This window comes from Chelonia mydas, chromosome 1 (assembly GCF_015237465.2).
Source record: "Chelonia mydas isolate rCheMyd1 chromosome 1, rCheMyd1.pri.v2, whole genome shotgun sequence".
Taxonomy (NCBI): domain Eukaryota; kingdom Metazoa; phylum Chordata; order Testudines; family Cheloniidae; genus Chelonia; species Chelonia mydas.
Window position 1 is genome coordinate 144,627,133 of NC_057849.1, and position 20,870 is coordinate 144,648,002.

General features: G+C 41.6%; 1 protein-coding gene across 6 annotated transcripts in view; it reads left to right on the plus strand.

The window, feature by feature from the left end:
• The window catches only part of GK (glycerol kinase), a 42,479-nt gene extending 29,276 nt beyond the window's left edge, over positions 1-13,203 (plus strand). For 2 of the 6 annotated variants that reach the window (XM_043538005.1, XM_037901977.2), the window contains 5 exons: positions 587-707; positions 2,579-2,722; positions 3,659-3,739; positions 7,037-7,123; positions 10,397-13,203. In XM_043538005.1, coding sequence (XP_043393940.1) covers positions 587-707; positions 2,579-2,722; positions 3,659-3,739; positions 7,037-7,123; positions 10,397-10,410 — 447 coding nt within the window. In that variant the 3' untranslated portion in view covers positions 10,411-13,203. Of the gene's footprint in view, positions 1-586; positions 708-2,578; positions 2,723-3,658; positions 3,740-7,036; positions 7,129-9,898 lie in introns of those variants that run through there. The other 4 variants (XM_037901986.2, XM_043538007.1, XM_043538008.1 and 1 more) reach the window with 3 other exon arrangements.
• Positions 13,204-20,870: the final 7,667 nt, after the last annotated feature.

The following is a 20,870-nucleotide window of genomic DNA, read 5'->3' on the forward strand; positions in this document are numbered from 1 at the left end:
GTGGTTTTAAAAAAAAAAAAGTCAGTCCCTGCTCTGATGGGCCAACCAATCTACCCCTACAATAAATCACAGCATTACAAGTTCATTCTTTTTATGAACTGCCATCAGTAAATCCTTACGATCCTCTTTCACCTCAGTTCCTCTTCCTTGCCCAAAGAACTGTGGAAGACCTCTAAACAACCTGTCTAGGCAGTCAAAGGTCTCCATTTGGTAGTCTGAGTCTCCGGGGTCAACTTTGTGTGAAGATGAAGCCATCTTCTCGGCTCTAGAGGTTAGATATATTTTTATTCAGGTCTGATGTAGATGGGCCTTTTAAGCATGGTTTGTAGACTCTCTCTACAAGTCTGTAGCAGTAATAAGAGTATAACACCTTTCCCGTACACATATTTTAAGAGTATATTGGAATATGTTTGAGTAATGTGGGAGCAAACCAGTATTGTCACTGCCTGCTTTCTCTTTTGTGGATGAATAGGACTTCAGAGGAATGTTCTCAGTCTGGAATTCTTCAACAATCTTTCTTTGTGTTGAAAGAGGCTCTTGTGTTTCTGCACAGTAAAATGTATAATATGTAGTGCTCTTCTTTCAGATTTTGGATGCTATGAACAAGGACTGCGGGATACCACTGAGTGAGTTACAAGTAGATGGAGGAATGACTAACAACAAGATTCTTATGCAGCTCCAAGCAGATATTCTATGTATTCCAGTAGGTAAGTGCAAAGTGACTTTTTAGACTCTCATTGTGTTTTTGAGAAGTCTAAACAGCTGAACAAACTTCAAATGTAAAGTATTAGCTTTTTTTGCTGCTGGCCCTTCCCATCACTGTTCGGAGGTGGGATGGGGATTTAAATAAAAGCCCTGGCTAGCCTGGTTTGTGGGAGGGGAGTGTCCAAGGCCCAGTAAGGATTGTAGTATTCTAGAGGTGCTTGGCTCTTTCTGACTTCCGTTACTGAAGCATTACAGCACCATAGTAAAGGTCTAAGATCTGGTGCAGGTTCTTCTTAGGCAAGGTTTCTCATCCCGGTTCAGATTCTAAACCCACATGTAGGTCATCGGAGTCTGATGTAGAGGCCAGTTCACAACATTGCACCCCAACTGCATCATATATATGGGGGAGCGCTAAACAAAATCGCCAGTAGGGTGGCAGCTGCTAGGAGTTGTACTTCTCCCCTTCCCGCCCCCCCCCCCCCCCCCCATTCTGCCCTCTCAGCTCTGCCACGTGGCTTAAGTGGAAGGAAGTTCCATGACTCAAAGTGTAGAATGTGGAAAAACCGAAGAGAAATGTCACTGTTCTGCACCCAATGGTGTGGGGGGAAGGGGTATCTCCCACATTGGCTATGAAGAGGTGGGTGGAGAAGGAAGAAAAGAAAATAATTTAAGGATTTTCCATGTATTAATGTGGTGAATGTAGTACAGAAACCCTAGATAAGATCCCTCCCTCAGAAGTGGCAGGCTGAGGGGAATAAAGAGCCACTTCTTCAGGAAATGAAGTTTCAGAGACCAAAGATATTGATGCAACAGCAGCGCAACGGGTTTATAATAAAGGGCATCAAGCTGTACCTGCAAAGCCATTGTACGGTGAAAAGGCTCTTCAGCTCTTGAGACTGAGCACCATTGCTCTAAGTGGGCTGCTCTTTAAAGCCTCTTGCAGTATTATACCAAAAAACTTTTATAGGATTGCAGAACTTCAGCAGCAGTGAGAATAGAACACCTTTCCCAAACCCTTACTGTAATACTGCTGTGGCAATGTGGAACTGCTGCGAATACTGATATGTAATTTATTAATGTGGTATCTGACCTGGCCAGGGTAGTTTCCGTATAGTTGTATTGAGTTAATAGAATTTTCTGTGTCAGTGTATACAGCTAACTTAATATGGGTTGCTGGAAAAACAAGCAGGAAGGCAACACAATGGCTCCCAGATAAGAGAGCCCTGGCACACACTTCATAACTTTGAGAATCCTATGTTCTGTCTCCAGTGAAGTTGCAAGCCTTGTTTTTGCCATTGCTGAGAGTTAACAGACCGAAGGCTTGTAACGAATTAAAGTGATGTGTTCCCTAAGAAGGGAAGGGATCAGAAAGACTGAGCAGAGACTGGAGGAAGAATTGTCTCCCTCCTGCTTCCCTTCCCCCTGTGGAAGATGGAAAGACACCTGTCTAGCTAGATGTGTGTATAGTTTTTAATACTAGTTTTCTCTGAAATGTTTTTGTTCTAAATAAATAATACTTAGCTTTAAGAAGGCTGTTTGGTCACTGTGATAACCACAAGTCATTGACTAAGGAGGGCACAGAACTGCAGGTACTGAACATAAGTCAGGCTTGTTGAGGTAATGGTGGTTAGCATCTGGGAACCACAGCCCGAGGCTGTGAGAGAAGAGTGAGAGAAGGCTAGAGGCTTGAGGGAGATGCACTCCATTGAGGTCAGACATATTAGACCAGTAACCGTGACAACTGTGTTTAAAGGGAGGTTTGCGAACTTTAAACCTTAGGGAAGCTAGGTGTATAATAGCCCAGTTAGGCCTCTTTGTCTATGCACTTTGACCCATAAAGAAAGATGGTTTGTGTTCCTTTGTTTCGCTTTAGTGAAGCCATCAATGCCTGAAACAACAGCACTAGGAGCTGCAATGGCAGCCGGAGCAGCGGAAGGAGTTGGAGTTTGGAGTCTGAATCCTGGGGATTTGACGGCAGTGACATGGGAACGATTTGAACCACAAATCAATCCTGAGGGTAAAAGAAATTTGAACTTTAAAAATTATCTGAAAACTCCCCCGCAGCCCCTTTCTGTTAGCATACATATAAATTTAAATTGAATGGTTGGCCAAAAGTTGAACACCCCACTGTAAAGATAGTTATTGGTAATTAGCAGTACCAGTTCATAGAACCATAAAATATCAGGGTTGGAAGGGACCTCAGGAGGTCATCTAGTCCAACCCCCTGCTCAAAGCAGGACCAATCCCCAATTTTTGCCCCAGATCTCTAAATGGCCCCCTCAAGGATTGAACTCACAACCCTGGGTATAGCAGGCCAGTGCTCAAACCACTGAGCTATCAAAAACAACTGAGAAGAGTGGCCACTTGACTTAAGGGGATTATGGGACGTTTCCGGAGGCTGATCAGAGCGCAGTAATGCAACAGCTCGTCCACACTGGCGCTATTGCGCTCCAGCGGGGGGCGCAGCAAATGTTATTCCGCTCATCAAGGTGCAGTACCAGCAGCACTGTAGCCACGGAGTCAGAGCGCTCTACGTACCTTGCCAGTGTGGACGGGTGTTGAGCTAGTGCGCCTGGGGCTCCTTTTATTGTGCTGTAACTCGCAAGTGTAGCCAAGCCCTCAGTCCTGCCTCAGTGCAAGGGACTGGGGTAGATGACCTACAGAGGCCCCTTCCAGTCCTACATTTCTGTGATTCTAAGTGAAGTGCAGTAGAGAATAGAGTCTGTAATCCTTACTCTATAAATGTTTGGAGTTGTGAAGAATTGATAAATTGCTAGCTGCTCATGCATGAGTCTTTTTTTTATTACTCCAGATATTCTGTTGTAATGAGGATGAGTTCTTAAGTAACTGCTGTGTATTCTTTGGGAAATCTTTGCAGGACAGAGGTTTAATGGTGAATTTAATGTGTGGAAATCTAACGTGAAATTACATTAATTCCTCTTTGTGATTCCAGAAAGTGAATATCGCTATGCCAGGTGGAAGAAAGCTGTAATGAAATCAATGGGCTGGGAGACATCCGAACCTCAGGCAAATGGTAAACCATTATATTTTATACTTCAGTGACTAGCACAAGTTGAAGGTCCTTCAAAACATCAATAGCCCTCTACATTATGGAGATGTATTTTTCTCCTGTAAAAGACAGGAAAAAAACTCACTTTTTATTACATTTTAGCACTTGGTAACACTGAACTGTCTATCTCTGCTTCTAAGCAAACAGCATTTTAAGGTTTAAAAATCTTTATCCCTGGAGCTCTGAAATCAAGGTATTTAACCTTGTTGAATAGTTATTCCTTTTAAAATATAAACTGTACAGTTGAAAGGATAATGGCCTATTTCCTTGTTGACATTATCAGATCCTTAGTTTAATTGAAAAAAGATATTATTTGCAGTAAAAGGGCTATAGATGTAAAACAAATCAAACAGGAAGTAAGTGGATTTTCCTATGTAACTTTTAAGGAGATTTACTTGTGATGCTTAAGTCACTGCAAAGATATTAAAATCTTGGGCACGTACACCAAGAGCAGACCGTAGCTTCCTCTGAACTGCATCAGTAAAGATGTCTGCAGTAAGAGAGCAAACCTAGTATAAAGCTGGGACAGCTATGAGTTAATACAGCGGTTCTCAGACACTTCCATAATGTGGCCCCATGCTACAAAAGGAAAATGTTTTAGGACCCTCATGTCCCTATTTTTTTTTTTTTTTTTTTTTTTTTTTTAAAAGAGGGGTGGAGAGAGAGGAGGGCGATAACTCCTTGAAACCTGATTGTGATCCACAGGTTGAGAATCCGTGTACTAATTGTTTTGAAGTAAAAATAACATGGGACTGACTATATGCCCCATACAGAGAAAGCAACAACTTTCTGAACAACTAAACAGTAGCTACATTTTTAAAGTAGCATATCATTTCATACTCTGTGGTATTAGCAAGTTCAATTTAAACAAAAGCTGCCCGAGTTGGAGTGTAATCATCAACTGATTAAGAATAGTCCCATATGGCTAGATTCAGGCCTATAAAATAAGGCTGATTTTGATTTGAGCTAAATGAGCTATAGAAATGGTCCATGCAGCATGCTGCCCTTTCTGTGAAAGGGCAACCCTTCCTCAGAGAGAGAAGTTGCAACTTAAGATCCTTGCAAAAGACATTCTCAGCTCATGTTAGTAAGGTAAATGAAGCACTGGCCTAAGATCAGTGAAAGTATTTCTGACAATGTTTGAGCTAGACTACTCAAAGTAGGATTATAATATACTTCTTATTTGGGGAGGGAGAGAGATTTAAAGCACACAATGCTATATGTATTTCTCTAGAGCACACAAAAAATACAACTATATTGCAATGTTACAAAAATTGGATTTAAGAACCAAATTCACGAGAAAATGGAGAGGTTGAGGGGGAAGCATTTTGAAAGAGGGAAGCTGCAGCAACTAGAGGGAATTACTTTGCTCCTGGGGACAGTTTAAATGCATATTAATTGGACCTCTTATTAATTCGGTGTACATTTAAACACTCAGTTCATTGTCATTTTTTTAAAAAGGATTGGACTAGGTACACATACCTTATTTAATGTCACAAGCGCAAAAAACAAATTTATCTGGAATCCCTAGATACAAATACATAATCTTAATACAAATGACAAAAGTTCTTTTTCAGTAAAATGTCAGACTGGGATGCCTTACATGGGACAAACTCAAATGTTATGTACCCTAAAATCACCAACAGCCAGAGAATGAAGTGCGTATACAGGGTGTTTCCCCATTAACAGAATTGAAAATTCTTCCAGCCCTCAAAAAATATGCTTATTTCCCTTTTCACTTAAAGTGATAAGCAGTGTGACAGGTTGGGTCACAGAAACTCCTTTGGGACTGCCACCTGATGTGCTGAGACTACCTCTGAGTCCATTTTCCCTGGCAGCTCAGGACTTCAGTACCCTGTCATGTTGAGCCAGACCCGCTAGCCTGCTGCAAACACAGACACAGATCTGAACCATGTCCCTCAAAAGCTGCAGGCTTAACTGAAAACAGCTTAAGAAGTGCTTCTGTCTCCAACCCCCAGATACCCAGTTCCCAATGGGGTCCAAACCCCAAATAAATCCATTTTACTCTGTATAAAGATTATACAGAGTAAACTCATAAATTGTTTGCCCTCTATAACACTGATAGATATGCACAGCTGTATGCTGCCCCAGGAATTAATACTTGCTCTGGGTAAATTAATGAACAAAAAGTGATTTTATTAAACATAAAAAGTAGGATTTAAATGGTTCCAAGTAATCACAGAACAAAGTAAGTACTAAGTAAAATAAAGCAAAACATGCAAGTCTAAGCCTAATACATTTAAGAAACTGGTTACAGATGAAATGTTCCAATAAGCTTCTTTCACAGACTGGACTGCTTCCTAGTATGGGCCCAATCCTTTCACTGGTACAGTCCTTGTTCTAGCTCAGGTGTTAACTAGGGAATTTTTCATGACTGCAGCCCCCTTTGTTCTGTTCCATCACCTTACATACCTTTGGCACCTTTTGTCTCTTTGGGTCCCCGTCCCTCCTTCTAAATGGAAAAGCACCAGGTTTAAGACTTGATCACATGTCCTGTGAGGCCCCCCCCCTCCCCCCCCCCCAAGCCTTCATTCTTCCTGACCTGACTCATAGGAAGGCTTGCAAATAAACAGCCATCTACAGTCAATTGTCCTAGTTGATGGGAACCATCAAGATTCTAAACCACCATTAATGGCCCACACTTTGCATAACTAAAGTAAGACCTCAGAGTTATATTTTATATTTCCAGTTTCAGATACAAGAATGATACATTCATACAAATAGGATGAACACACTCAGTAGATTATAAGCTTTGTAATGATACCTTACAAGAGACCTTTTGCATGAAGCATATTCCAGTTACATTATATTCACACTCATTAGCATATTTTCATAAAATCATATGGAGTGCAATTTTACAAGCAGAGTATAACTGTTTACCAAAATGTACTTGCAGTGATCTCAGGTTACCACTGGGAGAATCTTTGGTATTTGCCTTCACTCTTATTTTGGAATAATTGTGCTTGCTTTCTGCTTGTGGCTTTATGCTGAATAATATTAGAGATGGGCTCTACCTAATAACTTTTGAAAGAGGATTCTGGATCCAGATTCAAATGTATATGGCTTGGACTTATCTCTATATGGCATGCATGTAACACTTCTAATAACATTTTTGTGAATGTTACTACTCTTTTGTAACTTTTTTGCTGTTCATATGATTCTTAACGCAAATACTGCAATTTACATATATTTCTCTTTTCGTTTGCTTGACTGGAAACTCCTTCTACTGGATGACATCAGGTGACTCTAGTATCTTCTCTAGTCTGCCTTTGGGTTTTTATATAGTGAGTAGCATGATAATGTTAATCGGAGCAAAGTACATCTCAGGTTAGTTATTTGAACTAGATAATTCTACAGGGTCTCTACACTAGTTTAAATGTTCTTATCTTCCATTTGTTTGTTCTGAACAAGAAAGTTTTCAATGCTCTTTGTTGCTCATGCACACAGAGAAAAGTTAAGGGTGGGAATTAACCTATAGTTAGTAAGAAAATGCAGGTGAATGCTGGAACTCTATCTGCAACTCATCCCGTTGTGCTGTAAGTTGTTTTTTGTTTTTTTGTTTGTGCAGAATTCTTACCTGAAGCAGGAGTTCTGCATAAAAACTTGAACTGTATAGTCCATGGTGCTTTTTTGATTTGATTTGTACATCTATTAAACAAGATGTACCCTTTGGAGCACGCTGACAGAGAATCATATTCTCTGCAGTAGTGTGGCATAACTGGGAGTTTAAAATAAGAGTTTTAGCCTGTGTCCTATACTTCTTTTCGTTTAAACTACTTTGAGGGCCTGGCTTAAAGATCTAAAAGGGCAAATGTATTTTCAGCTCTCCTTGAAAGAGAGATAGGAGTTCAAACAATTTGAATATGTTTTCTATTCCGATCCACTTGGAGCTATTGGTCTGTTTGTACAGACATAGCAAACTAAACAGCTTCATTATTTTGCTCATATACACTTTTGAGTCTTCTCTTGATGCCACAGTGCATCCTCTAATATAACTAACTAGATTTGTCCATGTGTATAAAGTGAACAGAGCATGGTAGGCCTATGCATTTTAAAAAAAACTTTTTTTTAAATGGGAAGAATTGTGTGCATGTGCAGTAAATATTTATTTTCAGAGACAGTCCTTTGTTTAAAAGTTAACAATAGATTAACAAGGTTTAAAAATAGTGTCTTTGAACAGCAGAAACACAAATGTCATATGTATATACATTATTTTGCTTTCTTACAATATAGACCCACGTGGCTTATTTTGAGCTTTTTGTTTTAAAAAAATACAAAAGGCAAGTTTTCAGCCTGAAGCAGATACTTAACAGCATAGGGGCCATACATTTCTGAAACACTGACCCAAACTGTGAATGACTCTGGAACACTGTTCTAGTGATCTGAAAATAATTTTTCTATTCAGTCTGTTGCTCATACTGTTCAATGCTACTTTTTCTTGCATTGTGTTTTAAAGATTGCGTGTGGCCTGTACTTGTCAGAAAGTTTTTATGGTAAAAATCAAATTGAGAGGCTTGCCTTTGATTTACTAACTCTGGAATATATCCGAAAGTGAGTTTGATGAGCTACCACTTAAGTGGATAGTGCAGCACTCGAAGGCAGGCTCTGGCTGAGAAACCCAGTTACAAGTCAGTACTCTATTAAAACAAATTTGTACAAGTAGGTACGTTTTTAACAAGCTTAATGAGAACTCTTCAGTTTTAATTACAGTACTGATTCCTGACCACATCTGGGACACCTACAACAATATGAAATTTGACATTAGAAAGCAAGTCAATACTGTGCCCATTTCTGCTTATGATTTTTTTTTTTTTGAAATGTTGGGTTTATTTGTTTAAAAATGCTTTGTCCCATAATCTAAGTGCATATCTAAACTCTCATGCTTGGAACCAATGTGAATCTTAATTCCTTCCCACCCACTAAAACTAAGTGTTATCAGCTCTCACATGACACCTGCAGGAATAAAGGCCTGGGAAAACAGAATCTCTGAATCACTCTGACCTTCAGATCATGTTCCTCCTCTTGTTTTCAAGTTATCATGAAGTGAGGGTTCACTGACTAAAAACAAACTTCAAAACCTCAGCTATATTTTTAAAAGAAATTTAAGGCAGGCATGCAGAGATGGGCTTTTAACATATTATTTACATGGTAGGCTTCGGGGGGGGGAATATAAAATTGAAACTGGTTAACAAACTCAAAAGGAAAAAATCCCTTAATTAGAAGGGACTTCCCTCTTTAAAAAGTCACATTTGGTCACATTCTTTCTTATTTATAGCAGCATAATCCCACTGGCTCATTTGAGTCTTGATGACTGCATTGGAGCTGCAATGTCAATTAGAAGATAATTTACTTAATTTAACTGAGGTTAAATTTCCTGTCTTGTATGCAGTGAATCAGCACCAGGCAACAACACAGTTGTTAATCATCTGCCTTCTGGGCAACCTTGTGATACTAGAGCTACTGCAGGGGGAGAAGATTCTCTCCTTGCTAGGACAGTATCTGGAGCACTAGTGCAGCAAAGCCATTTTATACAGAAGCTGCCAAATTGTAAATTGTCCTTTAATGTAGTCGCTTCATCACTGCACCAGAAATCAAACGGGAATCACTTAATTATTGACACCTAAAGAAGTCAGAGTATGACCCTTGCTCCAAAGGAAAAAAGACTAATGGTGCATCTAAGAAACATTGTTTTCATTAAAAAGAAGGGGAGGACTTGTGGCACCTTAGAGACTAACAAATTTATTTGAACATAAGCTTTCGTGAGCTACAGCTCACTTCATCGGATGCATCACAAAAGCTTATGCTCAAATAAATTTGTTAGTCTCTAAGGTGCCACAAGTCCTCCTTTTCTTTTTGTGCATACAGACTAAAACGGCTGCTACTCTGAAACCCATTGTTTTCATTGTAACTTATGTAACATGCTGAGTCCTGGAGCTGCAATCTCATTAGATTTATTTTTTAAGCTTAGCTGCTTGACTTCTCACTTGATGTGAGATCTCTAACCAAACGTAAAATAAAATCTTGGGTGCTTTTTGAAGTTTCACTAATTATTTCTTGTAGTGATTTTTCTTATTTTGGTGAAAATTAGCATTCTGTCCTTAGAGTTGAAACTGAAGCAATGTCTCCGCATGGTGTATTGTGCTGTCCAAGTTACTTCCTCTGAAAGATAGTATAAAAAAGATGGTATAAAACATCTGGTTAAGATCCCACAAAGGGCGGCATTGGCCCTGCTGATGAGGCTATCTTCCAAAACATGTCATATAATTCCACCTACCTAAATTCCTCTGCTATTGCACATGTATGAGACATTCTTCCTCACCTTTTTGTCTCTTAAATTGTTGGGTGTTCTGGTGGCTACTGCATTTAACCAGAGAGATGGCTGTGAAATTGCAAACTAGTTACAGATGGGCATAACAGCACCTACCGCTGAAATGCAGAAAAATCTATGCAGATTGGCTAAATTAGGATTTTAACTGTGGAAAGCTGATCCCCCGTTTCAAGAAAATGAAGCTAAGAGCATCCTATTTCAGCCCCTCCATGTGATGTTAAATGTGTTGTGGTACATTCTGTACTTTTGATGCATAATCTTTTCTGTTTAAGGAATTGACAAATGAGGCTACTTAATGGATTACTGGAATACGGTCTGTTTGGTTTATGTACGAAGAAAGAAGAATCCAGTTATCACCCAATATGATGGCACTGTTTGATTAGTTAATTTATAAGCCGATCTGTTGTCTGACCTACAGAGACATCTATGGTGGTGGATTTCTAACTTGAAATAAGGAAAGTAAGCTCCCTTACCCCCCTACCCCTACCCCCCCACACAATATGCCATTCTTTTCTCCTCCCTGACCCCCATTCAAGTATCCTTTCAAGGTCCATAGGTCCTAACTTTGTTTGAGGACGTGCCATAAATAGAAGTCGTAACCTGTCTAATTGTTGGTACTTAATTTAACTGTTTTATGACTTACTGTAATGCATTATAATAATTTCCCAGCTGCTGTGAATTAGTTGTATTTCTATGGTTGCTAAAAGCATTTGTTGTTCAGTGGCTGCTGGATTGAAACATCTCTATTGGTGTAGGGTTTTTGTTTTTGTTTTTTTAACACTGACTTAGTACCGGACACTTTAATATCTGCAGACTCTTCTTAAATATTGATCAAAACATTAAATGAGGTTTGATTTATTGTCTCTAGTATACATTCATGGGATGATCATTGATAAGAGCTATTTAAGACACTAAATCCTAACTCTGTCTCTTGGAAGGGAATAGGGAGAATCAACTTTTTTGGTAAAGGCCATTTTTGTACATTTGCATTGTTTTGAAAGCCAGATTTTACACAGGCACACTGTTCACAGGAGAGCCTCGTAGTCCTTAACAACTGATAGCCCTTACAGTTAAAGGGATGTATTGACCCTTGTTGTCCCATACTGTATTTGGGCTTTTCTCATACCAGTTTAGGATACTACATGATGCACAAAACTTTAGAAAGATGCAGCTATTGCTGTTTACACAAAGAGGATCCACTCTAAATAAGTTGTTCTCCCTCATCACTTCATGTTCTTGATCACATTTAGTGTATCTTGGGGACCAAAAGCTGCTTCTGGATTTGCATGACCATGTTTTTACTTAATGAGCTTGTTTTGTGTCCTGAACTGTGATGTTTGCAAGCCCAAATCCAAGCTTTGGGATACACAAACTTGAGTATCCAAAACTAGGCACTTAAGGTCTAAGCCATAAACTTAGAAATTGCCTTCAGTCCACTTAAAAATGTAGACCCGGTATATCTAAACAGATAGTCATCTAAGATGATCATAGGAAAAGTGACAATCTGACAGTAGCAACATAAATTATTTAAAAGCTTATTTGGTAGGGCAGAGAAGATGTTTCTGCATAGGCAAGATGATACTAATGTTACAGTGACACTGAGGAGGAGAGTCAGTGTGGGAACTTTCCTGTCATTTATTTTGAGTATTTCTCATAGGTGCACTAGGAGCTAAAGGGAGTGTTTTTGTGTTCAAAAGCTCTCTCCTGGTCTGTTTTATGCAAAAGCAGTCATTCGCTAATAAAGCTTTATTTCTTCCATAAACTGTAAAGGAGGAGCTAGTAGAGAGTAATAAGTATTGAAGCTGCAGAGAAGTTCAGGTCTGTAAATGTATTTAATATAAACTGCCTTTTTATTATCAAGTGCAATGAAGTCTGAAAACATCTGCTTTTTAAATGTTCACTGAGGAATATATTTTCCCATTGATGCTTATATAACTGATTGATTGATACTCGTGGGAGTCTTCTGCATTGGTGGAAATATATAACCTCCCTTCATACCCATAATCTATTCACTCAGGCCTTATGTCACTTGAACATACTTTGTCCACACTAACTTCTGTAAACACCTAGTGTTTGGATACATGTAGCAATGAAGGTTTCTGGTTTTCAGTATGTATTCAGATGTATCTGTAGAAGTATACTGGAGGAGTGTCATCAGTAAATAATGGTAAAACCACAAAGCTCCTCAACTTTACACAATTCTCAATCTTCCCTTTGTGACTTACTCTCTACAATCTCACATCTATACTACAGGGACTACATTGGCATAGCTACGGTGCTATACTTATGCCATCTTAATTCTGTATTGTGGAAGTAGCCTGCTCCCATAGAAGTTTTTCCATTGGTATAGGAACAGCACCATGCCAAGGTGATGGTGTCTTGGTTGATAGAAGCATGCTTTTGTTGACCTAACTGCATCTACACAGGGGGTTAGGTTGGCATGGCTACATTGCTTTTGGGAGGTGAATTTTTCACATCCCTGAGCAATGCAGCTATGTGGAGCTAATCCCTAGTGTAGACCAGGCCAAACACCAGGGACCAATGTAGTGCTAGTAGCCCCTGGAGGAGGACACAGATTAAGGGTGGCCATACCCTAGAAAATGGGGTTTCTGGTTAGAGTTATTTGCCAGAATTAGTTCCCAAGTGGTTATTTTCTCCAGATTAATGCTGAGACGGGAAACCTGTAATATGTAATGAACCTGAAATCATTAATTTCATTGTGTTGCCTTTTACACTGGTGTATCTGTTTTTTGCATAGAGTATTGATTCTGCTGTTTTTCTGACATATAAAACCTATTGTGAGATGATGCTGTTCCAATTGCAGTTTGTGAGTAAATGATTGTAACTTATTTTTTGTGAGATTCAAATTACTGTTGCAGATATTTTTTTAAGTGTTATTTCAACACCACTGTTAATTTTCTACCAAAAAGCTTAAATTAACTATAAATAACTTGAAAACCTCTTCAAATAAATTGTGTGAATAGAAATTGACTTTTTTCTATAAATTGCCAGATTTATGAATTCTTACTTGAAAAACATTGACATTGAAATACAATGAATAAATTGGCTTAAAAATTTGTCTCAGTTCTTGCTTGCAGATGTGTAGTTGCAGAGGAAAACATGAATGAAAACTTAACATGCAGGATGCCATATGGACTCCAAGAGGTGTAATACGCAGTGGATTCCTATCTAAATCACCTCCCCCCCCCTGCTTTATTCAACTCTGGATAAAATCTTATTTTCCAAAGTTTGGTTAATTGGTTCTGCTGCTTGCTCTCACTTGGGTTGATCGGTGGCATTTTCAGTTGTAAGGATCAGATTTGAAAGTGCTTTGATATTTTTCTGTTTCTCAGTTATTGAAGGAAATAAGACTGTTGTACGTTGAGGAGCCATTGCATGGGGGCAGGGGAGATGTAAAACAATGAAAGGACTATGGTTTGAGGGTATTGTCGAAGGGTAGGTCAGTAGGTGCATGAAGCTGCATGGTGCTATAGAATGGATTGGGGGAAGAAGTCTATCTTAGAGAGAGGTTACCTATGTGTGGTAACTCTTGTTTTCTGAGTGCATGTTGTCTCCAAAGGCACACTGTGGGTATATGGCTACCACAGACTTTATGTCCGTGTAAATTGCTGTCGTGTGACTGGTTATGGGTCTGAATAGTAACTGGTGTGTAGGGGGTGCGTGCAAGTCTCTGGCCATTATATTCAGACCCCCATCTATTTCACAAATCCATGTCTGGGACTTGCTGCAAAATCCATCTTTCACACATAATTGTGCCTAGAATACAAACTTCCATTCAATTAAAAATTTTAAACAGCCCTTATGGCTGAGAGTCTGTAGAACAGTGGCTCTATTTCCCATCAAAATGAGTGACTTGCCTTTTAGGTTTTAGACGTAACAAAAATGAACAACACCCACTTCACTGCTGATCATTTTAGCAGAAACCTCCAGCAGATGTGATTACCCCACAATATCAAGCTGTTTCCATTCCTCTGCAGGTATCAAACACCCAAGTAGCCCCTTCTTAACAGCCAAGATTCTAGCTGTGCCCCAGAGAGCTGACATTAGGAAATATACAAATCACTAGTATATCAAAACCTAAAAATAGTGATGCTAGCACAAAATCAAACTTGATGAAAAAATACATATGCCTACTGTACTGATTTGTTGTGCAAGGAAGCTCTCAGAACTCTGTCTGCTGGAGCAAGGTGCTGTAAAACTCTCATATATGTAAAATTAGGCTTCCAAGTAAAGAGAACCTGATTCGCAGGGGCACTGCAAATTTTGGACTAGATTTTTTTTTTTCCCTTCCAGCACCCAAGTCTGCGAATTTTGGCCACCGTCCTTCTGCCTAGAAAATAATTAATCTGTTTCTCAGTGAGAAACAAACATACTATGAGATTTAATAAATTCAGTGTGATTATTTTCCTTTTTTATTCAGTTTGAAAGGAATATGTTTAGCCCCAATGATGCCCAAACTTTTCCTGTCTCGCCCACCCCTTACCAATAATGGAATCTGTGTGTGGGGCTCCTCCCCCCTCCCCCCATTACTGCACAGTTAGCTCAGCAGAGGACCTTGCACTGATGACAGAGCTGGGGGTGGAACTAGGGATGCGGGAGGAGCTGGGGCTGGAGGCAGAGCTGGCCTGGGGGCAGAGAGGGAGTGAGGGCAGAGTTGTGATGGGGGCAGAGTGGAGCTGTGGTTGGGGCCAGAGCAGAGCTGGGGGCAGAGCAGGAGTGGGTGGTGCCCCTACCCCACTGTGTGGCCCCCAAATGTTCCTCTGGGCCTTTACAGTTTGGGGACCACTCATTTAGCCTGATGGAAATGCAAATCTCACTGGGCCAAAGGGCAGGCAAATTGCTAGCAGCCCTGAAAAACTGCGAAATGTTGCTAGCACAACTACAGAATAGGACATTTACCCACAGTCCTTAGGGAACCAGTGAATTTTGTCAATATTCAGGTCTTGCACACCTCAGAATATGTGAGTGATCCTAACTGTATGAAAAGTTCTGTGGAAGGGATTAATTTACCCACAGTAACTTAATGGATCTTGAAGATGATGCAGACCTGTCGTCTTTGATGTGAAGAGATTAAAGCAGCTATTAAAATGCTAAATATAGGTAAATCCTCTGGGAGGATGGCCTGTCTGCTGAGTTTCACAAAGCTGCTTCTGATAAGCCTATTTTGCAGTCACTTATGCAGGGAAAGCACTCACTGACTTCAGTAGGAGTGTGTCTGCATTGTGAACTGCAGCTTGAGCCAGGTAGTATTAGAGGCTGAAGAAAAGAAAACATCAGTTCATTATTTTGTAGAAAGCAGTTGGCCCTTCCATGGCAGCTTTCATCCAAGGATCTCAAAATATTTTTATTGCCATTTTATTATCTGCCTTTTTTTAAAAGGATTTTGATGTTTAGCTGTTGACAAGGAGTTAGTCAGTTGTTGGTTAGGAATTACGATACTGGATTGGACTCATGATCCACCTATCTGATATCCTGTCTCCCACAATAACCAGGATCACCCATCTCACAGAGAGGCTCAAAGAATCCAGCTGTAAGAAGATGTGAGATAATCTGCTCCCCATGAAGGCCTTAACCTAAGTGTTTTAAACCCTGTTTTAAACCCTAAAGCATGAGTCTTTAGCTCTAGCAAAAGTTTTTATTAACAAGACTATCCAGAGTATGTGGATAATTTATGAAACATCCAATCCCTTTTTGAAGCTTGCTAAATCTTGGCCTAAGTGACATCCTAGGATAGTGAGCTCCATAGTCTGATTATATGTTGTGTGAAAAAGTGCTTCCTTCTTTAAGTCTCTAGAATTTGCCATCTTTCAACTTTGTGGACTGTCTTTGTTCTTGTATTATGAGATGGGGAGAACAAAAGTTCTCCTGCTTTCTCCCTACTATTCAAATTTATTTTATATACTTTTAGCATGTCCCCTCTCATCTCCTCTAAGGTAAACAGTCCAAACTTTTGCCATCTCTCACGATATTTTTTTCCATACTCCTAATCATTTTTGTCATCCTTTTCTGAACACCTGTTTAATTCTACAATAGCCTTTTTGAGATGGGGTGGCCAGTACAGCATCCAGTATTCTATATTAAGGTGTGCTATGAACTGAGCATCATGGTGTGTTTTCAATATTCTTCCCAACCCTCTGGGTATTTTTGTGGTCTCCAGAAGTTGACTTACTATTAAAAGGTTATTTAATATTATGTGTCATTGGAAGCTATAAAACACTTTACAATTCTAAGCCCCTTCTTAATAAATTATGACAGTTCATTATAAGAAATTATTCCCTGTTAGTGTTGAGTGGTTTGTTTGGAAGGTTGCTCTAATAAGTTTCTTTCCCAATATGCTTACAGGTCAAATAGAAGGCAAGTGAGGGCTTGTCTACGCACTAGATCAGTTTGGAATCAGTCAAGTTAGTACAATGCCCTCTAATGTAGACAGTTATATCAGCGTAAAGGTGCCTTGTACTGGTGTAGTTTATTCTTACAGATTTAGGGGAATTCTGTTCCCTTAGCAGTGTGCATTGATACCGTCATTACTTATGTGACCATATAATATTTTTTCCCCACATGACCTCTGCCTTGGCTAGTGCGTAGGCTGGATGATGATCACTTAAGTAGCTGTTCTGTATTTTAGTTTTAAACTCATTCATTGAATGGCCTATGATTTACTGCACACTATTCAAACCCTGCTCATCTCCATGTTTCCTCTATCTTCTTTTCATCTGAGTCTGGTGGATTCCTCTTCTACACTGCGTGGGTGTAAGCAGGGCCCAGGGGGTCATTGAGAGCACATGGGGTAGGGAGGAGAGACTTGGTGCTCTCTGTTCTGTTGCCCAATCCTACCCTAGCCTGCAGCAGCCACTAGTGGGGAAATCCTGAGCTGGAGGGAGCATGCTTATTTGCACTGTGAGGATGGCACATATGTAGTCTGGCTAGCACTAGCGCATCTATCAGAGGCTTGCGTGCACTGTGATGGCAGAATCTTCAGAGATATTAGGGGCTAAACTGAGCATCTACTCATGTGCCAACTCTGATTTAATTTTTTTAAAGGCACAGATCTTGGTCACACTTGTGCACATTTTCACAAAAACAGCAAAATACACATTCCTGACCTAAAGTTCACCTCTGCCAAGTTTTAAGTCCCTAGTTGAAAATGTGGGGGGATACTAGTTTCTCAAAGAAAAGGTTGCTAGCTTTTTTTTTTTTTTTTTAATGGGAAACATATTTTCCCGTAGCCTTAGTCTCAGAAACAGCTGAATCATTTTGGCTAAAAATTTCCAAAACAAATGTAGCCTGAGGGAGAAAATCAACACAGAAAACTTCACTTCAAATGATTCAAGTTGGTAAACTTATAAGCAACTTGAAGCAGGGTCTTACAATGGGAAGACAACCTTAATTATGCAGCGCTACCTATCCAGCCTATAATAAATTAATCATATAGTTCTATTCCCAGTGCGGTAGGGGAATAGGATAGTAAGATATGAACCTCAAGCAGTTGGACACTTGAATTGGCAGAGAGTTGTGTGACAGATGAGTTTTTGAGTGTGTGGGTGTAATCCTTTGCTGTTTAAGGGCCATTACAGCTCATATCAATAAAGGAAATGGTGTATGTATAGTAGATATGAATAAAGTAGGCTGTGTTTATGGCTACGTACGTCTTTCCTAACAAGATAATCCCCTCTTGTTAGCCAGACCTCTTCCTGGTTTCATCTATTACTGTTACTACAGGATTATCTCTTTCTTTTTCTTCTAGCCCCATTTGTTACACACAATCAGTTTGCTGCATTTCTACAAGGTGTGAATATTAACTAGAGAAGTAGGATTCATTACAGCTTTATTTCAACTTCTGCATTTAAACAGAACCCCTGTTGCAGATTTTATGAGTGAAACTTCAGAAATATGCCAGCTGAGCAGCATAAGGGCTCACAGCTGTGTCAGTGCACTTCAGCAATGTCCTGCTGAAAAGAAAAAGAATTCTGGTAAGGCACCAATCTTCCCTGCAAGGCACTCTAAAATTACGTCTCACCAAGCACAACACTGGCTTCCCTAGACCTACAGCATCCCAAACCATCCTCCTGTATCTCATCCTCAGTTACTCCCAAAATCCCTCCCCCAAACACAGGATGAGTTTCAATGGACTGAGCCTACCCGATCCCATTACTGAATGCTCATGCCATGCACTAAGCCAGCCAGTTGTCTACTCAGTGGTGTGTGCCTATAGCATTTAATGACCTCACCAGTTCTCTACTCCCCATTTTGATCTCAGCACTTGCTTTCTATGGTATGACCTGAGCCTGGCTGTCCTGTCCACCTGCACTTAGTGTTCTGTGCCCATGCAGAGAGGATGTCTGTGGCACAGGACAAGCCCATCTGATCTCAGTGGCCATTCCCAGTTGTAATGTGGTGTGCCTGTGGCATGCTGCACACCTGCCCTTTCTCAGCTCACCATCCCATTTCTGAGCCAGCCCGTTCTCGACTCTGTCCCATCACAACTTTGAGGCCTGACCACCATGTCTCCCACAACCTTGATGACTGCATGAACCACTGGGCTACAGGCAAAAGGTTGACGCTATTAGCCTTTTGCAAGAAAGGGCTGACCAGGCTTACATGCCTAATGCCAGGCATAGGCTTCAAGTGGAGTTAGGTGTTTAACTTCCTGTGCCAGGCAGGGCTGGGGCAGGGGAAGCAAAAAAAAACCCCATGGCAGAGAGTCTTAGAGACCAGGGCAATTAACTAGGGCTCCTGGAGCTAAAGATAGCAGTCCAGAATTTTGGGCCTGGGCTCTATGACCCCCCCACCCTCTTCGGGATTCAGAGCCCGGGATTCAGAGCCCAGGCTCCAGCCCAAACTTGTTGCTGCGGGTCTTTTGTAAACCTCTCCTTTGTGCCTCCAGTCCTGAGCATGCCCATTCTCAGCTCCCCATTACTGCATGTCTGTGCCATGGTCTGAGCCAGGCCATTACCACCAGCCCAGCTCAGAGTTGTGTATCCTCAAACTTTTCAGGGTTGTGTCCCAGCCCCAATCTCTATCCACAACCCCTTCCAGCCAGGGCTGGGAATGGGACCGCCGCTCTGGGGCACGGGGACATGGATGGGGTAAAGGGGCCGAGGCTGGGGCCACAGCTGGGGGCGGAGGCGGGAGCAGAGTGGAGACGCAACTGGGAGGCCGAGGCCGGGAGCCAGGAGCAGAACTGGGTGACCCTCCCTCCCTGCCCCCTGTGGGGTTTGTCCAGGCCGCAGCTGTGCGCCCCCGGGTAGACCTCCAGGTCTACAGCAAATAGTGACCATACCAGGTCTTTGCACCCCATTTCAGTCTTGGCACTTGCTGACTGTGGTATGAATTGAGCCTGTCTATTCTCAGCTACATGACCAAGCCTAAACAGTGTGTGTCTGTGGCATGGAGCAAACAAACCCTGGTCTCAGCAGCCTACTCTGGCCTCACGACAAGGTGCCTGTGATGTACACCACTTCTGAATGGCTGTGCCAGGCACCAAGCCAGCCCAGTCTCAGCTACGCAGCCCCATCGCAGACCAAACCAACCTGTTCTCAGCTCCCGCCCACCCTCGTCAGGTTGTAAGGAGGGGGAGGGGTGTCCACACCTGTTCTCTCAACCCCCTTTTTTTGAGCTTAGCACTTGCTCTCTGTGCCAGGCATTGAGCTGTCCTGTTCTAATCGCCCCACCCCAAGCTGTTTACTGGGTGACTGCGCTATGTGCTGAGCTTGCTGGTTTTCAGCTTCCCTCCACTGACTGCGTGTTAGGTTCCTGTGCCATGCCCTGTCTCAGCTCCTTGCCCCAGCCTTAGCGCTTGGTGGCTGTTCTCTGTGTGGTTGCACCACTCTCACTCTGGGCGCAGGGCTGTGTGCCTGTGACATGCATGTTCTCAGCTCCCCACCTTTACAGCCAAACGGGGGGAGGTATACACTGAGTCTGCTTCATCTGAGCACTGATCTGCAGTCTCGGCCAGCACTTTTGCCCGTCCCAAGCATGCACTGAATTGTCCATTTCATGGAAGAGTAGGACTGGAAGGGTCCTCAATAAGTCATCTGGTTCAGTCCGCTGCACTCAGAGCAGGACAAACTAGACCATTCTTGACAGGTGTTTGTCTAACCTGTGCTGAAAAAAACCTCCAATGACGGAGAGGCCACAACCTCCCTAGGCGATTTTTTGGCTCCCTTATGTGTAGCGACAGTATGTCCCTGTGGCGTGCACCAAGCCTGGCCTTTCTCAGGTCTTCTGCCCCGGAGAGTAGTTCTGGCTGAGCATGTCCTGCATAGCCAGCCTGTTCTCAGTGTCTGCCCCAGCTGTAGCATGGCCCAAATAACTCCAGTCTTAGTTCCCAGCCTCAGTCATAGCTCTGTGTGTATAGACCATACGGAGCTTTGATTGGGGCTGGGAACAACATCTAACAACACATGCCCATTCTCAGCTCCCCTCTACCCAGGCAGCAGTTCCCGGGTCCTGTGATATACACCAAGCGTATCAGTTCTCTGCTCCCCAACCCGATCCCATTACTGAGTACCTGGCTCAGCCTGTGCTCAATGCTCCATCCTTTTTCAGTACAACTGGGCACTATGCTGTGTGCACCCATACCAGGCCTGTTATCAGCTCCCCATTTCAGTCTCAGCACTTGCTTTCCATGGTATGAACTGAGTCTGTCTGTGCTCAGCTCTCCTGTCCCCACGCAGTTTAATTTACCTGTACCATGCACTGAGCTGGCCTGGTTTTAGCACCTCT